The 27,145-nt window shown below is 31.6% G+C and overlaps 1 protein-coding gene across 1 annotated transcript; it reads left to right on the forward strand.

Moving 5' to 3' along the window:
* Positions 1-13,717: 13,717 nt before the first annotated feature.
* Positions 13,718-19,906, forward strand: LOC136219095 (GDSL esterase/lipase At5g55050-like). Its single transcript, XM_066006326.1, has 5 exons — positions 13,718-13,991; positions 17,027-17,157; positions 17,246-17,476; positions 19,198-19,447; positions 19,528-19,906. The coding sequence occupies exons 1-5, from the start codon at positions 13,763-13,765 to the stop codon at positions 19,746-19,748; spliced, it is 1,062 nt and encodes a 353-aa protein (XP_065862398.1). The 5' UTR covers positions 13,718-13,762; the 3' UTR covers positions 19,749-19,906.
* Positions 19,907-27,145: the final 7,239 nt, after the last annotated feature.

Here is a 27,145-nt window from a genome sequence, read left to right on the forward strand (position 1 = left end):
TAATAAAGGGTCATGAGTGAAATTGTATCCATACTCTTATACTTAGATGTTCATTGAGCATGTATGAAGCATGTAGTAAAGGGTCATGAGTGAAATTGTAGACATATCTGTTTCCTTCACTTGAATAATGATGCTGCAACTAAAGTGAAGGGTTGTGTATGAATCATAGTGGGTTATATTGGTATGAACTGATTGGTTGAATACCTTAACCAGACATGAATATGTAGTGAAGGGTTGTGTACGAAGCATAGTCATATAGTTGTGTATGAAGCATAGTCATATAGTTTTGTATGTAGCATATTCATATATAAAGCATATACAGTAAAGAGATATATCTGTTTCATTGACATATATGTGGGTTATATTGATATGAACTAATTTCGTTTGTATACCTTAGTCAGACATGAGTATGTGTATGAAGCATGATCCTGTTTATGGTTGATGTTCTGTTTATGGTTAGATATGAAATGATTGGCCATGCTCTTATACTTCATATATTCATTGAATATGTGTATGAAGCATGATCATACGAGTTATATCGGTATATGAACTGACTAAGCTTGTATGTTTGCTTGATATATATGCTGCAACTAAATTGCTATGAACTGATTTCATTTGTATACCTTAGTCAGACATGACTAAGCTTGTATGTTTGCTTGAATGAGTATGCTGCAACTAAATAAATTGGTATGAACTGACTAAACATGTAGTAAAGGGCTGAGCATGTATGAAGCATGTAGTAAAGGGTCATGAGTGAAATTGTATCCATACTCTTATACTTTATATGTTCATTAAGTATGTATGAAGCATGTAGTAAAGGGTCATGAGTGAAACTGTAGACATGTATGTTCTGTTATGACTTAAAAACGATAAGACTGGTCAGCAAACAAGTTAGACAATAGATGTCTTTTGGTGTGACTTGAATATATATATATATATATATGAACTGAATACCATGCTCTTATAGGAATAAGTTGTCTACTTTGTATTACAAAAAAGGGGGGATGATGTGCGGATAACATACAATGAAATGCGCACATCATGCCCCTTTACTTGCTCTTCTGTCCATCTCTTTGAGCGTTGCCTTTCGGTTCTCCTTGAAATTCCAAATCTCCTTTATTATATACCTTCCACATGGATTGTTATCTTTATAGAAAAGCATTCAACATAGTGACCAGTTTATAATGCTATCACCACAAGTTTTAAACTTGTTGTGATAGCATCATAAACTATGTCACCATGCTCTCTTTTCAACGGGTACAATCCAAGTGGAAGGTACATAGTAAAGGAGAAAGGATAAGGGGAACTTAATCTTTGAGTTGTGGAACTGCTTAGTGCTTTCCCTCATGCCCCCCTTACATGCTCCTGAGTCCATCTCTTGAGAGTTGAATTATAATTTGCCCTGTTGTTGAGGTATTGCTCAACAACTTCTTCTTGCCCAGGAAATGACTCATAAGTGAGGGGCTGTATTGGTAGTGCATATATATGCCACAACAGCTAAAAAATGCATAGACTAATTAGATCACAAACATGATTAAATGTTTATCAAATAACTAGATAAATTGTGGCAAATCTAACCGTGGTAGTGGGATAGGCAGGGCGAGAAACCAGATGGGGAAGAGAAATCATCCCCTGAGGAGCCACATTAAGATTATAGATCATAGTCCTCAAGTAAAACTGAGAATAGGAAGATAGTTTGATTAGTGTATATATATATATATATATATATATATGCCCCCCTTACATGCTCCTGAGTCCATCTCTTGAGAGTTGAATTATAATTTGCCATGTTGTTGAGGTATTGCTCAGCAACTTCTTCTTGCCCAGGAAATGACTCATAAGTGAGGGGCTGTATTGGTAGTGCATATATATGCCACAACAGCTACAAAATGCATAGACTAATTAGATCACAAACATGATTAAATGTTTATCAAATAACTAGATAAATTGTGGCAAATCTAACCGTGGTAGTGGGATAGGCAGGGCGAGAAACCAGATGGGGAAGAGAAATCATCCCCTGAGGAGCCACATTAAGATTATAGATCATAGTCCTCAAGTAAAACTGAGAATAGGAAGATAGTTTGATTAGTGTATATATATATATATATATATATATATCTATATATATATATGAGAGGGCTCTTGTGAGAATCCTTTCTTAGGTGAGAACACTCCTTAGGTGAGAACCACTTAAAACTACATAGTTTTGAGTGTAAAAATTAATAAAAAACGCTAATGCTACTGGGGTTTGAACCCTGGCCTCCTGACTTACACTCCACACTCCTTACCAATGAGACATTTGCTTTCCTTGTGTATTATGTTGCGCACTGCTTAATATACCAATGCCCTTGTAGCTTCTATTGTTTTTTTTTTTGGTAGGAAAAGGAAAGGAAAACAAACGAACAAAAAGCCTAACCCGGGATCAGTCTAGGAAGGCTGACCCCAACCCTATCCTCAAGAAGAGTAGACAAAAGAAAAGAGGGAGGAATAGAAAGGGTAGTAACACCTAACATCCCCCCATGCCCAGCAGCTGCCAAGCGATCCGCCACGCGGTTTTGCTCCCTATAAATATGGGAGAAACTAAGAGCCTCAAAGGCAGGACGAAGCCTCAAAATAGCCTTGATCAGATTCTGGCTATTAAGATAAAAAGTCTGGCTATCAGAAATCCTGTTGATTGCCTCCAAATTGTCAGACTCCACCGAAAGCCTCTTAACACCCATGCGAATGGCAAGTTTAATACCTGAAAGAATACCCCAGAGCTCCGCAGAAAAGGACGAGCCCATCCCCAAATTATGGGTAAACCCAGCCAGCCAAGCGCCACCAGCATCTCGAAGAACACCTCCGGCAGCAATTCTGCCATTGCTAAGGCAGGAGCCATCCGTATTCAGCTTCACAACCCCTTCTCTAGGCTTCCTCCAACCAACTAAATGGACCACTTTATCCAGGGAAGGTCTCGCAAGGGGCTCCCCATCAAAGCTCTTTATAATAACAGAGAGTTTTTTCGAGAAGAAGTCAAGTAAGTCAGGGATACGGATAGTCTTCTCAGCAAATAACTCTTCATTCCTCCATTTCCAAATTTGGTGACAGATAATAGCGAAGAGAATGTCACCGTGCTCCATGTTGGCCAATAACTTCCCATTGGCACCATCAGAGAACCAGTCAGCTACAGAATAAGCCATGAAAGAAGGAAGGATGTGGTGAGGGAGAATCCCTTCCCAAATCTTTTTACTATTAGGGCAATCCCTCAGAGCATGGCACAAGGTTTCCACATGACCTCTGCACCTACTACAGGCTCCTGACTCAGCCAAGTGCCTTCTGTGCCTGTCCGCATTAGTGAGCAGCCTGTCCTTGACTCCCAGCCTGTCCATGTAGCTTCTATTGTTTAATATTTGATGCATGCACTTATTAATATTGATTAAATGTGCATAATAATAAATTATTAATAAAAAAAAAGAAATTTGCATAATAATGAATTATTAATAGAAAGAAAATGTTCATAATAATGAATTATTAATAGAAAAAAATCCAAAAACATGCTCCAATTTCTTATTTATTTAATTCTTTTATATTTTTGTAATTTATGTTATATAAGAAAATATATTTTTTAAAACATACGTTAGAACATATATTTTAACTTTTAAAACACGAACTATGAAGTTTAGAACGTACGACATATTTTTTAGAACATACGTTATGTTTTTTAGAACATGTGTTATGTTTTTTCGAACATGAGTTATAAATTATATTATATAACAAATGAAAAAACGATCCAGATATCTACTGATTTTTTAGAACATTATACTTAATTTTTAGAACACAAACTATATATTTTTTAAAACATACGTTATAACATATAGGGTAATTAATTTATTAGTCCCTATATTTTGATAAAACACACTGTTTAGTCCCTATATTTTCAAAAACACATGGTAAAGTCCCTAACGTTTTTCTCAGTGAACTGTTTAGTCCCTAACGTTTTTCTCAGTGAACTGTTTAGTCCCTGCCGTTAGACTCTCATGAAGATTCTGTTAGTCAATTTGGATTTGCGTTCTTCTTTTCCTTTATTTTTCTTTCCTTTAAACTCTAATGCATCTGAAATCAATTTTGAATGTTCTTTTTCTTGATTTTCTTCTTAATCGTTCAAATTCGTAAGCATTGTATCAGTTCTTTTTCTTATTCTCCATACAAATAGCTTCTTCTTCTAAATTGGATTTCCTCTTCTGAAGTTTGAAGGTAAATAGTAAAGGGTAATTTCATCATTTCTGAAGTCATAAACGGTAAAAAAATCTAACAAACAGACGGAAGGACTAAACAGTTCACTGAGAAAAAAGTTAGGGACCTTACCATGTGTTTTTGAAAATACAGGGACTAAACAGTATGTTTTGTCAAAATATAGGGACTAATAAATTAATTACCCTAACATATATTTTAACTTTTAAAACACGAACTATGAAGTTAGAACGTACGACATATTTTTTAGAACATACGTTATGTTTTTTAGAACACGTGTTATGTTTTTTCGAACATGAGTTATAAATTATATTATAGAACAAGTGAAAAAACGATCCAGATATCTACTGCTTTTTTTAGAAAATTATACTTAATTTTTGGAACACAAACTATAAACTTTAGAACACATGTTATGTTTTTTAGAACATACGTTATGTTATTTAGAATGTGAGTTTTTGTTTTTTGAACAAAAAAAATGGCCCATATATTTACTATTTTTTTAAAACATTATCTTAATTTTTAGAACACAAATTATAAAGTTTAGAACATATGTAACAATATTTAGAACATCGTCTTTAACAATTTAAAACATAAATTATAAAAATATAGAGAAATTAAATAAATAAGAAATTAGAGCATGTTCTTGGTTTTTTTTCTATTAATAATTAATTATTATGCACATTTGTTTTTTTTCTATTAATAATTATTATGCGAATTTAATCAATATTAATAAGTGCATGCATTAAATATTAAACAATAGAAGCTACAAGGGCATTGGTATATTAATCAGCGCGCGGCAAAATACACAAGGAAAGTAAATGACTCAGTGGTAAGTAGTGTGGAGTGTAAGTGAGGATGCTAGCAGCATCAGTGTTTTTTTTATTAAATTTTCCACTCAAAATGGTAGCGGATTCGGATTTGAAATACACCCCCTTCATAGGGGGTGTATTAGGGGCCTCTTATTTTGACTGCTCATTATAATATGTTTTCATCCAGAGGAACTGTTAGTATCAAAGATCAGAAGAATCATTACAGGTAGAAAGATGAAATCAGTAAGGAAAAAGAAAATATGGATTGACAGTAATACCTTCGATGGCGATAAGCCACCCTAGGTTCTCCAGGTACAATTGCATAGGTCCAACAAGACCAATCTTTGAACACGTCCAAGGGAAGCCTTTATACAATGTAAGTTTTCCGGATCTGAATGTATAGAATGTTGTAGAACTGAACGATTGAAAAGCCTTCGAGAGCGGCTAAGTAAAAGGTCGTGGAAGGGGAAAAGGTAGTGCGTCTAGGGTTTTGTGTAATGATGTTAGTGTATCAATGACCTACTTTTGGTTTTGCAGATATCAAGACTTGTGGATTATAGGCCTAATAATGACTTTAAGATATGCAGCGATACATCAAGATCAATATTGTTTCCCACTGGATATGTATTGCTTATTTTTTGAGTTTTAATTCAGAAATTTATTTGTACAAATGTAAATAGATTATGAGCATTGGTCTCCAATTAATTTAAAACCATTGATATACAGAATTTCATGTTCATTTATGTATGTTTCATTATTCAGGTAAAAACTAGAAATTCATTCGAAGAAGAAAGCAAAGAGCCATTTAATTAAAAAGAATGTCATCTAAACAACAATAGGAAGACACAAAAATAATCGAATTTTTCGTTTGAAAACCAATCCATCGACATAATTGATTAAGACCTATGTCATCTGAAACAAGCTACAACGACATAAATTATTATACAAACTGTCATCGCAAGTACCAATATGCCAATTTCCCATATACCTCCTTGACATTTTTAATTATTAGGATGTCATGCAATGACCCTATTGGTGACGGTAATAATAAATAAGCTGTCATCGTAACATGCTTAATATGACAGCCTATAAATAGGCTTATGTCATGTGACGTGGCTTCATATGATAAAATCCAACCGTCGTCTGAAGGTCCATCAGATGGCAACGAGCCCTGTGACAATTTTATTTCTTGCAGGATGACAGTTCTGAACCATCATCTGAAGAGCTTTTTGGCGTAGTGTATACATATGATCTCTGATTAGCATGCTCTTATATAAAGCACATGTACATGTGTTATGTTATGATTGAATAGTTATGAAATGATTAAGCTTGCTCTGATTTGACATTGAATTAGATGTCTAAATCAAGTTAGGCATGAATATGTATGGACTAATTAATATGTATGCACAAGTTAGTCAAATAATTTGAACTGATTAAGCTCGTTGTTTGTTTGACATATATGCACAAGTTAGAAAAACAAGTTAGGTATGAATATGTATGAACTGATTATCATGATATGGTTTCACTTGCTGTGAGCACGAACTTTTTCTGGTCCTAGTGATGAGTCTATGTTACACTCTTGCTAACAATTTATGTAGGTGAGCTTCATACATCACGTTGTGCGGGATACGAGCTAAGATCGGGACCCCATTTTCTACATGTCTTTAGCTTATTTCACTTAAATTTTATGAAAATCTTTTAGACATTAGTCTTTCTGAGATTTAAAACAATTTGTCAGTCACGTAGGTCTTCGATCGGCTACAAGGTCCCTGATCGGGTACCCCTGTCCTCGATTGGCGACCTTTGACGGTTTTCAGGTAGTTTTTAGACAGGTTTCTTAGCAGTTCAGCCTTGTTTACCACTACTTAAGTGGAAATAACTGGCGAATTCAAGGAGGAGAATAATTTTACATCAAAAAAAGATTTTAAAGAAAAAGAAAGGATTTTTGAGTGAAAGTGAGTGAAATTACTTGAAATTGAGTGAAAAGAGAATGAAACACACCAAATTTACTACATTTGAAGGTTCCTACACCCAAAATAAACATCATTTCAAGTCTCATAGTAGAGAAAACACATTTATCACAACTGTTTCTCACTATTTGTCAATTCTAAAGTCATTACACTTCCAAAATTTATCTTTTTGGTCAAAACTTATCATTTATCAGTGAATCTCGGTTCAAATATGTGGAAATCCACTTTCTCTTCATCTTTAAATTTCTGTTGCACGGGTCCGGGTTGCTGCTCAAGTCTCAATCACGTGTTCGTTGGCCTACCACACTTCAAAACCTGGAAAAACGTTTCAAAGGTAACTTATGAAGGGTTTTAAAAGCTCATCCATACTATCTGCTATCTGTTTATTTACAATTTTTTTTATATTTCATCTTTGTTTTGGGTTTCTGACACGTAAACAGAGGGTCTGCCCGTAAGGTGGCCCCCCGATCGGCGACCCCTGTTACCGATAGGGTACTATGTCAGATTGGTAACAGGAACAGACTCGCAGATCGATGTTCTCCTGTTCGGGTAGGATAGATTTATTCAGTAAATTTATTATTCTGTTATTTTTAATCAAATGAGGCTAAAATCAATCTCAGTCCATAAGGGTATTTTCATCATTAATATATTAAAACTGATTATTTAAAACTCTTCTTCTTCATTTCTCTCTGCTTCTGTTATTATATATAATAATATAGATATAGTACTATTTTAAATACTTTATATCATTTTTAGATTATTATGTTAACATTAACCATAAAAAAGTCCGCTAATATCATGTTAGAGGGTCATATAATGTGTTTATAACAATTTAGGAGATTCAAATCATTTTTACAAGTAACAATTATAATTTTATTATCTTTATTAATAAAGTGTCATATAAAAACACGAGAGAATATAAGAATAATTTAAATATTCGTGTCATTTTTGGATTAGCATATCAACCCTAACTCAACCCAAAAATTTGTATGTTAGTTTCATGTCAACCCAAAAATGACACATTACCTACTAAGCTAAATCCAAACACTAAAGTTGTGTGTCGATTTCGTGTCGTGTGTACTTTTGCCACCTCTATCTATCACCCTCACCATCTCTCTTCCCAATGCGTCTTCCTCTATAGCAAGAACGAAGGTTTTCTAAATCTTTCAAAGCTCTGATATTATTTTCAATGATTATCTCACTCTCTCCATCTCCCCATCTATCTTCTCATTCCATTTTTGGTTATTAGTCACTATAATTTAGGTGAGCGAAGGTGGAGGTCCTTTTGGGAGAAAAAATCACGGATGGCGAAGGAGGTAGAGGAAAGCAGAGTAACGAGTTGTTTACTATGGCTTTTGGGGTTTTTTTCGGGTTTACATTTTGGAATTACATGTGTTTTTTGAAGAATTGTTGCAGATGACCCGACAGGGGTGCTCGTGGCCATGGTCGAATTGTCCTGATCTATCATATTTTCTGGTAGTGAATGAGTACTGGTAACCATAATAAGAAAACTATGGAAGTGATGAGATGAATGGTCGAAGATGCTGGTCTAGCGATCAGACGAAGACGACGTAAGAAAGAGGGTGCGTAAAAAGAGATATGGCAAATTGAAGATGAACGAACGACGGAACGGAAGAAAGAAATCAGAGTGGAAAGAGAAGATGAACGGACATTGATGGCAGTTGATCGTTCAAATATGCTAGTTTTCCGATCAGATGAGGATGCATTGGGAAGAGAGATGGTGAAGGAGACAGAAGAGAGAAAAGAGAGAGAAAATGATAAAAATATTCTTATGACTTTTTTTTTTTATCAATGTTGCTACATCAGCATTTTTTAATGGTGTTATAATTTTAGAATGTTTTTGCTAATGAAACATATCACATGATACCTCTTTGCAAACTTTTAAACCGCATCGTTTATGTTTGAAAATACTCAACAATTAACTTTTATACTTTTCCAAAAAAAACAAATCAAAGGCTTAAAATTCAAAATCTCTTCAACCTTGTAACTTGTTGCCAGGTTTACGAGTCATCGATTGAACTAATGAAATTTTTTACCGGTTTAAACAATGCAATTCCAAACCGGTTTATCTACTTTAACCGGGTTGAATCGACGTGGGCAAGGGAATCTAACAACATTGGTTATAGTTATACATTGGATAAAATTACTAAGTGATTACAATTTGAAATTAAAATAGACATAGAATAATTCAAACTAATTACCGTTAAAAAAATACAATTCGAAACATCGTTATCTAGATGGGTATCGTTTTCAAAGAAAATAATATCCAATCCAGCTATTATGGTTTCATACTACTAGTTCAGTTCAGGCTTGAGATTTCATTGAAAATAAATATAAATTAGATTAAGAAAGTGGACTGGGCCAAGCTGGCATGGAAAAGTCATACCCACCTGTTAGGCATGGGTCAACTCACTGAACATGGATCCATCCATTTCCTTTTCATGTTTAGTTTGTTTTGCACTGTCACACCATCATAATTCATCTTACACTATGATCACATTATCATTTATTAACCCATTTCTTTTAATAAAATTTTGAAGTGTTTTTTTTGGTTTTTAGTTGGAAGATAAACCCATCATTTGCTTTGTTTTGTGATTGAGCTATTATGTTGGATTTGTTCGTTTCTTCTTTATTTGTAATTTTTTTGTTCTTTCTGAATGGTCAAGACTTGTTCCCCTATATGAGTGGTTGTCGTCCGTCTCTTTATATGTCTATTATAGCGTTCTTCTTCCTGAAAAAATAGAAGAATTTTAAAATCCTGCTCATTGAAAGACCATTAAGTTATTCCTGGAGAAAAAAACTATGAAGTCAATTCTGGATGAAGTGTGTTTCTCGCCATTGTGAAAAAAACAATTTCAAGTATTGTGTACTATTATTCTATCACGATTCAAACTTCTATAATGTACTTCTAGATTATAATTTTTTAATTACTTAAGTCGAGATGTATTATTTTTCCTATGAATGAAACGATTATCTTTCTTCTCACAAAAAAACTATTAACTTAATTTTTTGATTCAATTGTTTCATTGACATAGTATCAAAGTCTATTAGACCAAGTAGTCAAGGGTTTAAATTCTGATATCCCCAGTTGTGATTAAATGAGTATGTGTTGTACACGCAACAATCTCAGGAGCAATCACGTGAAGATGTGTGTTGGAGATAATAATTGATATAAGATGAACAGAGTTGAAGACATGGATTAATTCAAAATTATGAGAGATTAATGTGGCTTTTATTTTTTAGGCCTAATACACAAATAACCCCTGAACTTGTTCAAATATTGCAACTGCCCTTCTGAACTTTCAATTGTAACAACTTACCCTTCAAACTTATCCAATTGTAAAACATAAGCTCTCAAACTTGTCCAATTGTAAAACATAACCTTAAATTACTGACATGGACTGCAATTGAAAAAACACGTGAAATACAAAAGCTGCAACACTCGTGGAGTGTGATATTCAGATCTTTGGCGTGATACGAATCCGGGGAAACATTTTTATGGTTGCTTCAAGTACGGGGTAAAAAAATTCCCAATTTGGAGTTACGTTTTACAATTGGACAAGTTTAAGGGATAAGTTGTTACAATTGAAAGTTGGAGGGGACAGTTGTAACATTTGAACAAGTTCAGAGGTTATTTGTGTATTAGGTCTATTTTTTATATTGGTTGACTGGATAGTTTTACAGATTGTCATTCATTGACATATATGTGCATTAGACGTGGATTAAAAGTTGTTGATAAGATTTGGAATGATACATTAGGAAAAACTGGAATATGTTAATTTTCATACATTTGATTATGTAATTAAAATTGAGTAGATTCTTTTCTATTCCTACAAAAGCAAGCATAAAAAGATTATTATTTGGATAATGTACTGAATTCTATTTTATTAATTTGGTAAAAGATCAAGGGTCTGGATCACAAATCAGATCAGTTTTTATTTTTTTTATATGACAGATAAAATGAGTTTTGTTTTGCCTTTGAGGGGACAAAGTTGAATCTCACAATTTGTAATCCATATATAATTAATCAAATAATCCTAAAAGGTTACAGCATAATAATATTGCAAAAAAAGGTGAGATTCTATAATTTGTTTTCATAAACAAAAACCATTCAAACACAATATTTCACCAATATAATAGGAATAATTATGTGTTGTTGCAAAAATAAATGGCAAAAAAAAAAAGAAGAGAATAAAAGAAGTGGGTTGAGAGTGGGACGGTGCAATGCATGATGCCATCAAACTTCCATATTGGTGGTCACCAATTAATGTGTTGGGTCCCACTTTTGAAATTTACAGGAAGTACTACATTCCCATGCTAAATTAAAGGGATACATATGCAAATTAGGGCAGAATGGAATCAGATTCTGATCATCTTTTGATATAAATATATAATTTGAAACTCCAATTTATTAAAAAAAGGATTAACCAGATATCAAATATGATATTGCACAACATTTGGAGGTTTAAATCCAAATTTAGATTTTTTTTTTTTAACAAAAGGAAAGCAATCCAGAACAAAAATAAAACAGACCAAAACATAAACAGAGAAAGCAACTAAATAGAAATTATTATTTTTTTGGTAACAAGGAAGGCTGAGCCCAAAAACAAAAACGAAACTAAGATAAACTAATAAATCTCTTCGTAGACCTTCCTACGCGGTCTTCGTCGGGGATTTTCTGGAGACCTACAGGCGGCACATCACACCCGTGATAACCCGTTTCAACACTTCTTGCGAAATTTGTCATCCAGTCAGCAACTTGATTACCTTCACGGTAGGTGTGTTTCAAGACTACATCCCAATCTCTGTCCAACAATTCCTGACATTTCCGGATTAGATCTGCTTGCGGATTATAAGCACATTCTTCTTCCTCTAAAGCTTGAATAACATTCTTTGAATATGTCTCAATCATCAACTTTTTATAGCCTACCAAATTTACTACAAATCCCCCTAACTCGATAGCTGACATATCTGAGATGAGGCCCTCCTCAAGTTCCCTTTGCTAGCACCATCTGTATACCTTAACTCAATCTCCATCCCTCATCCATCATTTGTCTCTTTTGTCTTATTGTGATCATAAGATTGAGCCTAAAACATAATGTATTTCGGTAGTAACTCAGACGTCCACCTCACAGAAAAACATGTGCATTACTAGCCTTTCAGATCCGACTTATTGAATAGGGATCTGGTTTTGGATAGACTGAACGAATATCCAATAATATGTCTATTTAATATATCACTTGGTAGATCCGATTTTAATTTCTAAGGGTCTGTTTGGTAAGATGTAATGGGCTTTGTAATGGAATGTCCATTACATTAAAGGATTATTACCATGTTTGGTTGCATATTAAAATTTTATTGTAATGGAATGAGAACTTCATAGGATAAGGGGGTGTTTGGTTACTCATTTTCATGCCCATTTTTGCATTTTCACTTCAAAAGGGAGAGTTTTAGGTGTTTGGTTAGTGATCTCCTATTTGCTTTTTACACCCGAAAAGCAGCCTTTTACAAAAGCAGAGAATCTCTGCTTTTTGGAAAAACAGCCTTTCCAACAGCAAACAACAAACTGTAACAGCAAACAACAAACCGTAACAGCAAACAGTAGGTAAAACAAACGGGCCGTAAATTTTGTTTAACAACTATTGCAATGCTCATTGCATAAAAAAATAGCTTGAATTCTCATTACATCCAAACATGTAATCTTAATTTTTATCTTTAAAATTTCATCTACTCTCTCATTTTGTCAAATCTCACTTCTCATCCTTCTAAAAAAACGTAAAAACCAGAAAAACTGAAAACAAAAAAAAAGCAAAAAATAGGAAAATGAGAAAATAGGAAAAAACGGTGAAAATGAAAACAAAAAAAATGAAAAAAATGTAAAAAAAATACTAAGAAAATATAGAAAACTATATATTAATTTCACGTTTTTTATTTTTTTATTGATTTTAATTATGTAAATAAAATTTTATGATTACATTTAACTAAACAAACATAAGTATTGTAATTGTAATTACATTTCATCATTTTTTTTTATTTACAACCAAACATAGTAATGGAATCACTATTGCATTCCATTACAATACAACTTTGATTACATTTCGTTTTAATTACATTAAATTGTATTACGATACATCAAACGGGTCCTAAAAGTGACAACTCGTTTCGAGTTAATACTAATAGAACCAAAAAAAAAAAATGTTTGAAGGCCAAATTCTAAATTAATTTTCAAATACGTGTTCCAATTTCCTAAATTCTGACTCTTCAACCTGCTGCTAAATCGAAAAGGAATTAGTGACATAGGAGTATAAATTGAAAAACTCTGACAACATACAGAATAAATATGAAAACGTAATTAATATTCCTAAAAAAATAGTCAAAAGACTGCCATATTAAAGAAAGAATCCAAACATTAAAAATTGAAAATAAAATTCCAACTCATTAAGGCATTATTAAAATAAAATCAAATCAACTCACCAAAAAAAAAAAAATCAAATCAGAGTTCTTTTATTGCAATAAAATATATACATGTTCAACCATAATCCGACGCAACTAGTCTTTTCCATTCTGCTGTTTTTCCTTTAAATATTAAACAATAATAATAAAAATACTTTTCACACCAGAAAAAAATAATTTACAACTTTCATCAACTTGGTCCTCTATATAAACACTTAATAATTCCCTGAAAGCCATAAACATTTTGAGTTCCTTCCTTATTAATTAAAGGGTATCAAAATGGATATTTTGTGCTTCATATTATCCTTCACTGTGATCTTCAAAACGTCGACTGCGCAGATGGTGCCGGCGGTTTTCATGTTCGGCGACTCTCTGGTAGATGTTGGAAACAACAATCATCTTCCAGTTTCGTTTGCTAAAGCTAATTTTCCTCATAACGGTATTGATTTTCCGAATAAGAAAGCTACTGGTAGATTTAGCAATGGCAAGAACGCTGCTGATTTTATTGGTACGTACGTTCATCATTAATATTTTGTTTATTACCCAGATTATGTTTTCTTAGTCTCTTTACTTAAATCATACTTATAAGTTGCTTAATTGTGAAAAGCAGAAGTTCTATATCAGTTATTGTTCAGTGAAGTCGAGCAAATTAAAAGTAAACATGTTTATCACTTCATTGATTGAATGGCTATTAAAAAAATTATATAAAAAATGAAAATGTGTTTCTTTTTTATTGGTCGGATTTATGTGGATAGATATATTCTAGACAAATTATTTAAAGAGATAGGAGAACCTTTTGTCACGTTCTGAAAATTTCAACCATTTAAAATCATAAATTAGAAATAAAGTCCAAATTTCTCAAAAAAAAATAAAAAAAAAGAAAGAAAAAAAGTCCAAATTTATTCTTACTGTGTTTCTAAGAAGCACCTATAACATTTCATAAACAAAAAAAGAAGCACCTATAACATAAAATAGTACAGTATAATTTTATATTTCTAAACATAGTCAGTTTAATTTTATATACAGAAAAATTTAAATAGTCTGATTTACTATTATTTAACTGTTAAATAAGTTAGTTTAAATATTATGTTAAGTAGGAATAAAATTAATTTTATTTAACAACGTTATTCATTAAAATTACATTATTTTAATTAATGATTTAATTGTAATTTTTTTAAGAAGGTTTAATTGTAATTAGTGTTTGTTTTTTTTGTTGTTGTTTTTCCCATGTCTATGCCACTAATGTAACACTATGTGAAGGATTTTGTAAACAATTACGAAGTAAACTATAATTACACACATTGCCTTTTCACTTATTTTCATTGTGGTTCAAAAACTTCAAAATCAAACATTAATGTCCTTGAAATTTATACTTTATATACATAAAGACTCATTTTAATATTGATCAATAGCCGTAATCATCCATTATAAGACTAGTAGTATAAGCATCCATTATTCTTATAGCAACTTTAATTCTTTAATTCTTCAATTTTTCGTTTTGATGTTATATAGAAATTGTTTGGTTAGGAAAGATAAATTGATTATTTAGAAAGAGAAATATCCATAAAAAATTGTGAATTGGAAAATAAAAAACGTTGGTTCCATGAGAAATATTGTTCTAAACAACTTCGATTCTTGGAATTTTTTAATATTTTAATGTCATCATTTGTTATTGATTAAAAATGACTATCATGTTAGTAAAGTGTAAAGTTCAGGATATAATATTCGGTTTTAAAGTTTAGAGACCATAATGGAAATAAGTACAAAGTTCAAGGGTCATGAGTGTAATTTACCCTAATATACATAGCAACAAAAAAACTTATACTCCCAAAAGCGAGTTCTTATAAGTACCGGGTCTTCCATATCACTCGGAGGACTTCCAATTCACATTTGGACACGTGTAATGTGACCCCACGTAATAATTAAAATAGTGGAGTCTCTTATAATATGTGTGTGTCCATGTTACACATGTCAAAATATATATGGAAGGTTCTCTATTTAACATGAAAAACCGGATACTTCTAATAATTTGTCCCAAAAGCATACAAAGTGACATAAAATGATCAGAAAGATAAGTTTGAGTTTGCAAGTTATATTGGACACTAAGTTAAGTCTCTTGTATGAATAAGAATGATTTGACAAAAAAAAAAGAGAAACCCCCAAAAGCATAAAGAAAGCTACCTCACCAGAAACTTTGAATTTTTAAGGCATGTGGGATGGGCAGGGGCGGAGCCAGAGGGGGCGGGGAGGGTCGGCCGACCCTCCGGCTCCGCCGGAAAACCCCAGAGAGGGGTTTTTCTATCTGGCTCCGCCAGAAGCCGCCATGGCTGGAGCCCCTCCGGCCATGGCGTTGCTTCAATCGCAGAAGGTATCTTGTGTTTTTATTGTGATTAATTTTAATTTTTGGGTAAGGGAAATAAACAAAAAGAGAGAGTAAGTTTCAGAAGAAAAATGGTGGAGAAGAAAGATTAGGGAAGAAGAAGGAGGTTTTGATTTTCATTTAATTAATTTTGCCGTTCTACTTTAGTTGGAATTTGGAGCATATTTACTTTTTACCATATAAATACAATTTCCAAGAGTTAAAGGTTTACTGTTTTTTTTTTTTTATTTTTAACTTTTAATTTGTTTGAATATAAAAGTGTCCACTATCCTACTTATATATATAATTTATAAATCAATTACTTTGATGTTTAAATGAGTTATACACTATTTAGTTTTCAATACTAAAATAAAAATTATAGAGAAATTTATATAAAAATTAAGATTCAAAAAATTATTTACGTTAATTATAATTTAAATTATATCGAACTTAATAAATCATTCTTTTTAATATATTTTGGAATAAAATGTAAAAATACCATTAACGTTTACTGTCAGGAGCAATTTTACCTCTAACATCTAAAATGGTGTAATTTTACCCATAACTTTAGCAGTCAAGAGTAATTTTACCCATAATATTAACAAGTTGGGTCAATTTTAAACATTATTATAAAATAAAGATATTTTGTTCCTTATTCTGCACCAATTGCATATCAGTTGGTTTAAAAGAAATTCATATTTTCTATGATTTAATAATTGAATTGAAGATTAATATTTATAAATTTGGCGATATATTTTGATTTTTTTGTCCAACTCGTACAATAAACAACATTTTCGGCCAATTTTTTTTCTTACATACATTAAAGCCCCTCTGAACATTCGGTGCTGGCTCCGCCACTGGGGATGGGATCAATATCATTGAGTATATAATTAAAAGTGAGTATATAATTATAAAAAGTGTAGTATGTATACTACAAGTAATTTCCATCCCCTAAATTTTTATTGCCTACAAAATGTAGCCTTTTTTATAATAACGTATATAATTCCAATTTTGCTATAAAAAATAAAAGGACAAATAATCATGTAAACCTCTTTTCAAAAAAAAAAAAAAAATTCAATTTTGAAAACAGTAACCATATAGTCATTTTTTAATTATATTAACAATGTATAGTATATATTGTGCTGGGAATTTGATGGAATTATACATGTTAAATTGGTTTGCAGCTGAGAAAGTAGGGTTACCTACTTCACCGCCGTATAAATCCTTACCGTCGAACAATGTTTCTGCTTTTATAACCGGAGTCAGCTTTGCCTCCGGTGGTGCCGGAATCTTCAATACTTCAGATCTAACTCTCGTAAGTAGATGAATTCCCGAATGTCATTTTCTTAATTTTACGTCTTTTAAATGTTATTTTCTAAATTGTATATATGAATGGGTACTAGGGCCAAGCCATTCCGTTGACCCAACAAGTAGGAGAGTACGAATCAATTCATGGACACATGGTGCAACATCTTGGAGCGTCTGGTGCAGAAAAAATGCTATCAAAATCGTTGTTTTGCATAGTGATTGGTAGCAATGATATATTTGGTTACTCCAACTCATCTGACCATAACGAGGTCACCTCTCAACAATATGTGGATTCCATGACTCTTACACTCAAAGAACTCATTACGGTAAAACAAATAAAAATTAAAGCATAAAGTAGCGAGAATTTTCATTATTCTCATTTTGTTGAATTTAACCTTTAATTCGTTTAGTTATATTAAACTCTTCACCATAAAAAAAAAAACTAATTTTGCACATAAGATTCAGTTAATAGAGTAATATTTATTTTATATGGGTTCGAAATTTATACTTTTAATAGGTAAAAACTTATTTTGAACTATAAAAAAATATAGTTTTATATCTAGATAAATAAATAATGCTCTTTTTTTTTTTTTTTCTAAATTAGATTAACTAATTTGACAAACAATAACTTAACATGATACATTATAATAAAACACTACAAGCCTAGTAATGTTTTTTTTTTGCTCAATATATAAGCCACCCTTTGCACTTGGTCCATTAAATTTACAAAGTGTTACGTTAGTTTATTGAATTAATTAAAGTGATATATTGGCCATATGAATATGTTTGAAATGATATGTTGGCGCTTTGAACCTGTTTACAGTGATGTACTCCCAAACTTGCTAAAAGTGATATACATTTTAATTTGTTCAATTTTTTTTGGCACGCGGACTTAGGAGTTAATAATAGACCTATTCATGGCCTGGGTACCCGTCTAGCCTTTTCAAGCTCGTGTCCTCTAAGTCGAGCTTAGCAACGAAACTTGATCTTAAGTTTAGGTCCACTAAAGTCAGTCTATTTTTTTTAGTAGGTTTGAGATTTATAAAAATAGCACGGATAGCTCGTCCAGCTTGTTCTATTAATATTAAATAGTAAAAAAGGGCGGCCCGGTCGCACCACAAGGGTGTACTGGGGGCAAGCCTTCCCCTGCCAATTTATTTGGCAAGAGGCTGCTCCTAAGACTCGAACCTGTGACCTCTTGGTCACACGATAACAACGTTTACCATTGCACCAAGACTCGCCCTCATTAAATAGTAAATTTATATATTTCGTCTGGTATATGAAGATATTTATACTTCTTTTCACATACGTAAATATGAAATTCAGACTCATGTGACAAGCCAAGGACCTGAAAGGATCACTAATGAAATATCGCATCTAGAAGACCATTTACTCCGAAATTTAGACAAAAATGGAATTGTGATGCTGGGGTCTTGGGTAGAGACAGGCGACATTTTAGTAGGTAAATTAACGCCTCAAATAGCGAAAGAATCATCGTATGCTCCAGAAGATAGATTATTAAGAGCCATACTTGGTATTCAAGTATCTACTTCAAAGGAAACTTGTCTTGCACCAAGACTCGCCCTCATTAAATAGTAAATTTATATATTTATATACTAAATATTTATTTTTAAGGATATATTTTTTTAATTATTATTAAAAATTATATATTTATTTTTAGGTGACATTTTTTTTTAATTATTATTAAAAATTATATATTTATTTTTAGGTGACCTAATATGTTCTACACTTGGGATGGGATATGATTTTAAGTACGAGCCCAGCTCAATCCAACTCTACCTAAATTAACAGCGGTTTGGGTTGGGTTTAAGCTAAGAATTTTAGACGAAAGTCTACTGGATTCAGCCCGACTCGATCTATAAACAAGTATACTTAATCATATTATTTTATGAAAATTTATAAAACTAAAACATTTTTTTAAGACAAATTCAGATGAGAGACTAGTAAGTAATTATGGTAATGAATTTAGTTGAGCATAACATATCATATGTGATGAATCTTAAGTTTTGTTGTGTAATTTTGGCAGAGAATACATAATACAGGAGGACGCAAGTTTTTTGTAGCAGGAGTTCCGCCAGTTGGATGTACTCCAGCCATCAGGAGTAAACAGAAATTTGGAGTTTGCAATGAAGAAATTAATTCCATCGCTGCTTATTACAACGGAAAGCTCATTTCAATGTTGCACGAATTAACTTCCGCGCTTAACGGTCTAACTTACTCCTATTTCAACACTTACACTTCCTTGGACGACATCACTCATAACCCATCCTCATATGGTACATTAGTTCGTGTCAGAGATTATAATAAAACTATTATTGAATCTTAACTATCAGTTTAAACGGTTAATCCAATGCAGGGTTTACAGAGGTGAAAGCAGCATGTTGTGGGCTCGGAACCCTAAACGCGCAGTTTCCGTGTACACCAATATCTAAGTTATGCTCAAATAGAAGTAGCCATGTTTTCTGGGATCTTTACCATCCAACTGAGGCAGCTGCTCGAATTATTGTGGATAATCTCTTTGATGGTCCTTCCCATTTTTCAACTCCTTTCAATTTGAGGCACCTTATCACTTCTTAATTCATTTTTCAGCCACAAAGTTTTGTATGATCTAGGCTAATTGAATTAAAGATACAATACAAACAGAAAAAGCATACAGAATTATTTAAGAGAAAAGATATGTAAAATGTATATGAGACATTTTTGAATTAATATTTCTTGTTTGCCTACACTATAAATTTAGCTCTTCAATTTTATTCAAATGCTATATCTATACAGAAAAATTATTAAAATAAATGCAACAAGTTGGCATTGGAAATGTGATTAATACATAATTGAATATCAAAATCCAATAGCTTATTCTATTCTTTCTTATTTGTTTTTATTTTTTTGTTAAATGAAAAGAGTATTTCACAACATAAAGAAAAAATAAAAATAGATTTTTGAATTTATCAATTTTATTATCTCCCTATGTATCAACATACTATATCCTTAAATGGCTTCTACAAAACTTTCAAAACAAACATTTTCAAATTTCAAGTAACTAGTGTTGACCACATTCTCTGGAGATTTTGACTAGATCTTCAAATGTTAGGTATATATAATTTATTACATGGTTAATATATATATATATATAAACATTTTCAAATTTCAAGTAACTAGTGTTGACCACATTATTCTCTGGACATTTTTTTAGCAAGAGGTCGTTCCTAAGACTTGAAACCGTGACCTTTCAGTCACACGATAACAACATTTACCGTTACGCCAAGGCTCTCATTCCCCATTAATTGAAGAACATAAAAATAATATTGGGGATAGATCAGGTGAAAAGACTTCCCTATGTGAGAACACATTATGTGACAACACCTCTCATTCTCCACTATTTTATCATATGGAAAACCTCAAAACCTATCTCCATTATGCCGGCGAAGATCTAATAGTCTTACTCCCTCCTGCCTACGACATTTCTCTTTCAAATGGTGGAGTTTATTTTTGCTCCGATGAACGGTGATAAGGATATTTTTCCGATCTCCTTCTCTTATTTTCTTTTCTTCTTTTTATTTCTTCTCCCTGATTGTTTTATTTCGGTTTAGATCTGTCAAAATTGATTACAGGCTAATAATGGTGAAAGGCGGATGCGACAAATATCAAAGCGGCCAACGATTGCATTATTTAGAAGAAATGTAACATTATTTTGAACATTTTACTTAACTTTTTAGAACACATGCTATAAAATATAAAACATTTTATTTAACACATGCTATAAAATATAGAACATATACTCCAATACTCCAACATAGTTCTGTTATGTATATGTTCTAAAACAAATGTCTCATATTCTACAACTAATGTCATATGTTCTAAGACTAATGTCTTATGTTCTTAAAGCATATCTAAAAAGTCACCAGAGATCATATGTAACATTATTTAGAACACAGACTGTCACACCCGACCCAAAACGGCATCGGGTATGAATGGAAAATAGGATACCGAACGCCTAACAACCTAGAAGCCGAACCAATTTTCAATAAATAAAAATTTATTTGGACTACCTAAAGTTTTATTAATTATTTGGCTTGAACTCGATAATTCTATCAAGCTTCCTACGTATCCCGAACATATTTTAATCTTTAAACCGGGAATCAAAGCCACGTAGTTCTACCTATTTTAGGTAATTCTCTTAACTTAGGTAATTCTCTTAACTTAGGTAATTCTCTTAACTTAGAGACGTTGATTGATTCGCTAATAACTTAATTGTATATTTCACTTTATTACTATATAATTTAATATATATAAATCATTTTATCAAAACGAATCAAATCGAACAAAGCTTTATCAAAACGAATCAAATCGAACAACGTTTCATCAAAACGAATCAAATCGAACAACGTTTCATCAAAACGAATCAAATCGAACAACGTTTCATCAAACGCAATCAAATCGAACAACGTTTCATCAAACGCAATCAAATCGAACAACGTTTCATCAAACCGAAGCTTTATCAAATAAATCGTACAACATCAATCATCAAGCATTTTCAAAACGTAATATAAAATTTGTATGTGTGTGTCCATCCTCGAATTCGACCCGTGTAGCTTATCATAACATCAATCATATCAATAATCGAGATATCTCATTCATATCTCACCTTGCTTAACGTTAGGACTACCAGCCGTGCACTCTGGCCATACCGCCCTTAGGTATGGTCTTACAACTACTACCCCTATCATAACGTAAATGTAAAAGTCATATTTGGACTTTCAATCCAAATCACATAAATAATAACAATAATCGAATCAGCTTTCTCAATCCAAAAATACTTCGTATAAAATTATCAAATTCATTTTCTAATTTTCAAAATATCACAATCGCAAATCGTTATTCTACAATCAAAATCAAATATACATAAACAATATATTTCAAATAATTTAATCAAAAATATTCAAAATAACTCAAAGATTATATATAAATAATTTTAAACTAAATTTTAAACCAAATACTTTTACGAGACTTATTTTTATCCGGAATAGTTACATATACTACTAAACCGGTATCGTTAGTTCCGACGGAATGTTCAGTTAGACTCGTTATCGGTCATAAGTCTACTTGTACTCTCTACTTGGAAAATATCCGTATTAGTCCTTATATTTTAAACTTATTTTAACTCTAACTGTTAAAGTTCCTTAAAATATTTTAAGGATCGAAATATTATTATTGGATTATTTTCGGTCACTGAGATAATTTTAAAACAACATAGTTAATTCAGACTGATTATACTTTTAAACTCGGACTGATTATACTTTTGAACTTACGACGATACTAAAATACCGACTTGAATAAATCTAACGGACAACTGTCTAAATTTTATATTTTTATTAATAATTTATAGGCTTGATAATTTACTATCATAACCCTATTAAAATTTAACAGGGTACTAGAACCGGACTTACTCAAAATCATACCTAGAACTTGTTAGAAATAATTCAAATCTAAAATACAGTTACCAAATGTCGACATGGGTCACCGAAAGTTTATCATGTGATCTGCTGACAGTTGATCCAAAATGTTGTCGTCGATCACCGAAACGTTGATAGCCGAAAACTTTTTCCCCAAAACCTCCCTCTATTTCTTTCCATCTTTATGTACATTCTATCTTTATGTACATTCTATGAAATTGTATTTTTGTGTTTTTTTTTTTTTTTTTTTTTTTTTGTATAAAAAGACTCAAATTCATATATATATATTTATTTATGTCAAAATCTCTCTCTTTTTCTTTTCATGGATCACTCTCCTCTCCCTTTCCTTTTTCACTTCCTAATATATATCTATAAAGTATCCCCCATTTATATAAGACCTTGAGTTATATAAATTCATATGGATACTTTTAAATTCTTGTTATGACATATGTCAATATTTTAATTAACTTACATGCCACATGTTAATGTTTAACCAAGATGTACTTTATTTAGTTACATGTGTATTTAAAATAGTTTAATATATTGACATGTATCATAAACGTGTCATTCACATGTTTTTTTTTATTATATATATTTTTCTTTTATCATTTTATCATCATCATCATATGAATGTAGAGTTAGTGTGATGATTAAAAATGAATATTTTAATTAGAAATATCATTTAAGGTCCTTCTAATTTATAATTTTTTTAAAATTGGCCCAAAACTTTTAATTTAAACACATTAAATTAAATTTAATAATATAATTGATACTAAAAACAACTATATCGAATATTTTTTAGACACGGATGTGACACAGACTATAAAATTTAAAACATATGTAACATTATTTAGAACATTTTACTTAACTTTTTATAACATATACATATACTCCAGCATAATTCTATTAAGCATATTTCTAAAACCAAATTATGTTCTACAACTAATATCTTATGTTCTAACGAGGTGTTTGTTAGAAGAGATATAGGAGGTGTGATAGGGATAAAAAACATGAGATAAGTTATCTCGTGTTTGTTTGGGAGATAGAAGAGTGAGACGGATGAGGGATAAGCTTTTTATCCCTCAAATCCTATACCCAGGAGGGGGTGGTATAAGGAGGTGGGATAAGCTCATGCGATTTTAATAGGATGGAAAAGTCAATTTTATCCCTCAATTTAATGTTATGTAGTTTAAATAGGGTTAAAATAGTAAAATGTATTATTTTATCCCTATCCATATCCCACATACCAAACATTGAATAATAATTCTCGACTATTATATTTTCATCCTTATCCCAACCATTTATCCCTATCTATATCCCAATAGAATATCAAACGCCCCGTAAAAGTATTGTCTTATGTTCTTAAACACATATTTCTAAAAAACTCGCCACAGTTCACCAACATATATAAAAATGGAAAGGGTAAATAATTATAAGGTCCTTATGTTTTTACTTAATATATTAGTCAGTCCCTCAGTTTTTTGAAATAATTATATAGTCACTCAGTTTTTGTTTTCATCAACTCTTTAGTCCTTATGTTTGAGTCAATGGTCAAACTATACCAAATAAATTTTAAAATACCAAAATTAGCTTTTACTCTATCTATTTTTCCTATTTTATATTTTTTTCTCATTTTTCCCTGCATAATCTCTACAATATTGAGGGTCTGTTTGTTTTACCTACTGTTTGCTGTTACTGTTTAGTGTTTGCTGTTTGTTTTACCTAATTATATAATCTCTATAATCTCTACAAAAGGCTGCTTTTCAGGTGTGAAAGGCAAACATGAGATCACTAACCAAACACCTAATACTGTTTTACAGATTTAAAAGGTAAATAGGAGGTCACTAACAAAACACCTAAACTCTCTCTTTTGAAATGAAAAGGCAAACATGAGCATGAAAATGAGCAACCAAACGGAGTCTGAGTATTTAATTTATTAAATTTTACATAATCATAGAGCTTTAATTTAGTAGCCTAAATTTTATTGACTAAAAAAATGAATAAAAAATATTTCAAAATTATCAAAATAAGAAAAAACTATATAAATTGTAAAAAGTAATTTTTATTTATCTCTAATAAATTTTATAAATGAAGAAAAAATATATGATTTTTTTTAAATATTAATATTTAATGTTAGTTTAAAGACATTATATTAAAAGATAAAAATTTAAGAGAATAAAAGTAGATTTTTAATGATTAGTATATATAATTATATAAATTTCGGTGTATATATATTTTATAGATTTTATTAAAACTATTTAGATTAAATTTGAAACTAAAAGATAATTTTTTTTATATAAATAACTAGGGCAATTTGGATTTTCATCTACAAAAACAAATGGAAGGACTAAATAGTTGATTAAAATAAAACTTAAGGACCTTATAATAATATGATGGACCTACTAGTATGTTAAGCAAAAATATAAGGACCTTATAATTATTTACCCAAATGGAAAAAACATAAAGTTCATGTATTTACAATAATTTCGTTAATGAGTGTTCTCACATAAGAACCATTCTCATATAAGGGAGGTGTTTTCACCTAGTCCTCCCATATATATATATATAAGAGTGCCACAACATCCAAGTGATGACATGTCATTTTCATAAGGAAACAAATTAATTTTTTTAAAAAAACTTTTTTTATCTTAAATATTGTTTTTCACTCTCCGGTTTATGGTTTTGTTCAAATTATGCTAATTAATATTAACATATATTTTTTCATCTCCCCCCTACATGCCTTTGTTTATAGTCATTAACATATGTCTTCTTGTCTTCCCTGTCATACTTCTATTTATTTAATATCAAGCAACTTGACAATAAAAAAAATATTAAACAACTTACATAGACCGTCCGACCGTCTTCTTTTTTAGAGGATACATTAGATTGGATTAACACTTTTCTCTAAAAGAGAACCTGTGTCAATCCAATATGGTTATCCTAGGGATGATAAAGATTGGGTTCTACAATGAATTTTATTTTATTATTTTTAGGTTTTTCCTATATGGAATGATAACTTTACGTGTCGCAGATTTTGAGCTACGATTTCAATGAAAATTAATGACAAGTCACCCTCCATTATAGGACTAGTAGTAATGATAGTCTTAGCAACTTTAATTCTTGAATTTTTTGTTTCGAGCTTATTTAAACTTTGTTTAGTTAGGAGAGAGAAATTAGTTGTTTAGAGAAAAATATCCAAAAATTGCGATTTGAAAAATAAAAAACAATGGTTCCATAATAAATATGGTTCTAAATAACTTTAATTCTTAGTTTTTTTTTTCATTTTGAGATCATAATTTGTGACGTGGCCAACGTAAAAAAGGGGCATTATATTGGTAAAGTGTAAAGTTGAGATGCCATGAATGTAATTTATCTTAATATAAAGAGCAACAAAAATTCATAATTTTAGTATACAAAGTGACATAAAATTATCAGAAAGATAAGTTTGAGTTTGCAAGTAATTTTATATTGAACACTAAGTTAAGTCTCTTGTATAAATAAGAATGATTTGACAAAAAAAAAAAAAAAAAGAAAGAAAGAAAGAGAGAAACCCTCAAAAGCATAAAGAAAGCTACCTCACTAGAAACTTCAATTTTTAAGGCATGTGATGGGATGGGATGGGATGATTGAGTATATAATTAAAATCTCCCAAAAAAGTGAGTATATAATCATAAAAAGTGTAGTATGTATACTACAAGTAATTGCCTTGCTTACTTTCAATGTCATGTTGATCACTGTCCTTGCCAATTCTTAATTGGGTAAATAGTTAAACCCCATATATTAATTTCACACTATCAGAGCATCTTATCCATTTGTATATTACATGTGGTTTTAGAAAGTTTTTTAATCAATACATTTTAATTTAATTTTTCTAGATATATCTTTATTTAATCCGTTTTTACATAAGTTGAATTCTTAATATTCCTCATATTTACAATAACATAATTCTCCACCATTCCCATTTTTCAGCATCTCAAACCTGTTTCTTTTCATTGCAACAATTTTCCTCCCATTTCAATCCAATGATGTGGGGCATCTTTTCCTAGGGTCGGGTCCGGACGAGAGAAGTCGGAGGAAGAATAAAGCACGAGCAACAAGTGAGTAGGGAGGCCAAAACTGTGCCACACAATAAGTGGGGCACGCTCCGTGTGGTTTATTACACGCTCCGCGTACTTGAGGGTTTGATCCAGAGAAAAGTCCAGGAGGTCATCCACGCGGGGCTTGGATCAGGCACGCTCCGCGTAGAGTTAAAACACGCTCCGCGTATAAGAAGAAATGATCCAGAGAAGAGTTCAACAGCCAAGGCACGCCCCGCGTATAATTAGGCGCGCCCCACGTGCCTTCAGCTTAAGGAACTTGCTCCTTACTCCAGCTTCCTCCTTATTTACAATCTGCCACTCCTTATTTACACCTTTACCACTCCGTTATTACAACCATGCCACTCCCTATTTACCATCCATGTCACTCCTTTATATTTAACCCATTTACCCCTTATCTTTATGTTTTAATTAGCTATGTAAT

The sequence above is a fragment of the Euphorbia lathyris genome, chromosome 2, assembly GCF_963576675.1.
Source record: "Euphorbia lathyris chromosome 2, ddEupLath1.1, whole genome shotgun sequence".
Lineage (NCBI taxonomy): Eukaryota > Viridiplantae > Streptophyta > Magnoliopsida > Malpighiales > Euphorbiaceae > Euphorbia > Euphorbia lathyris.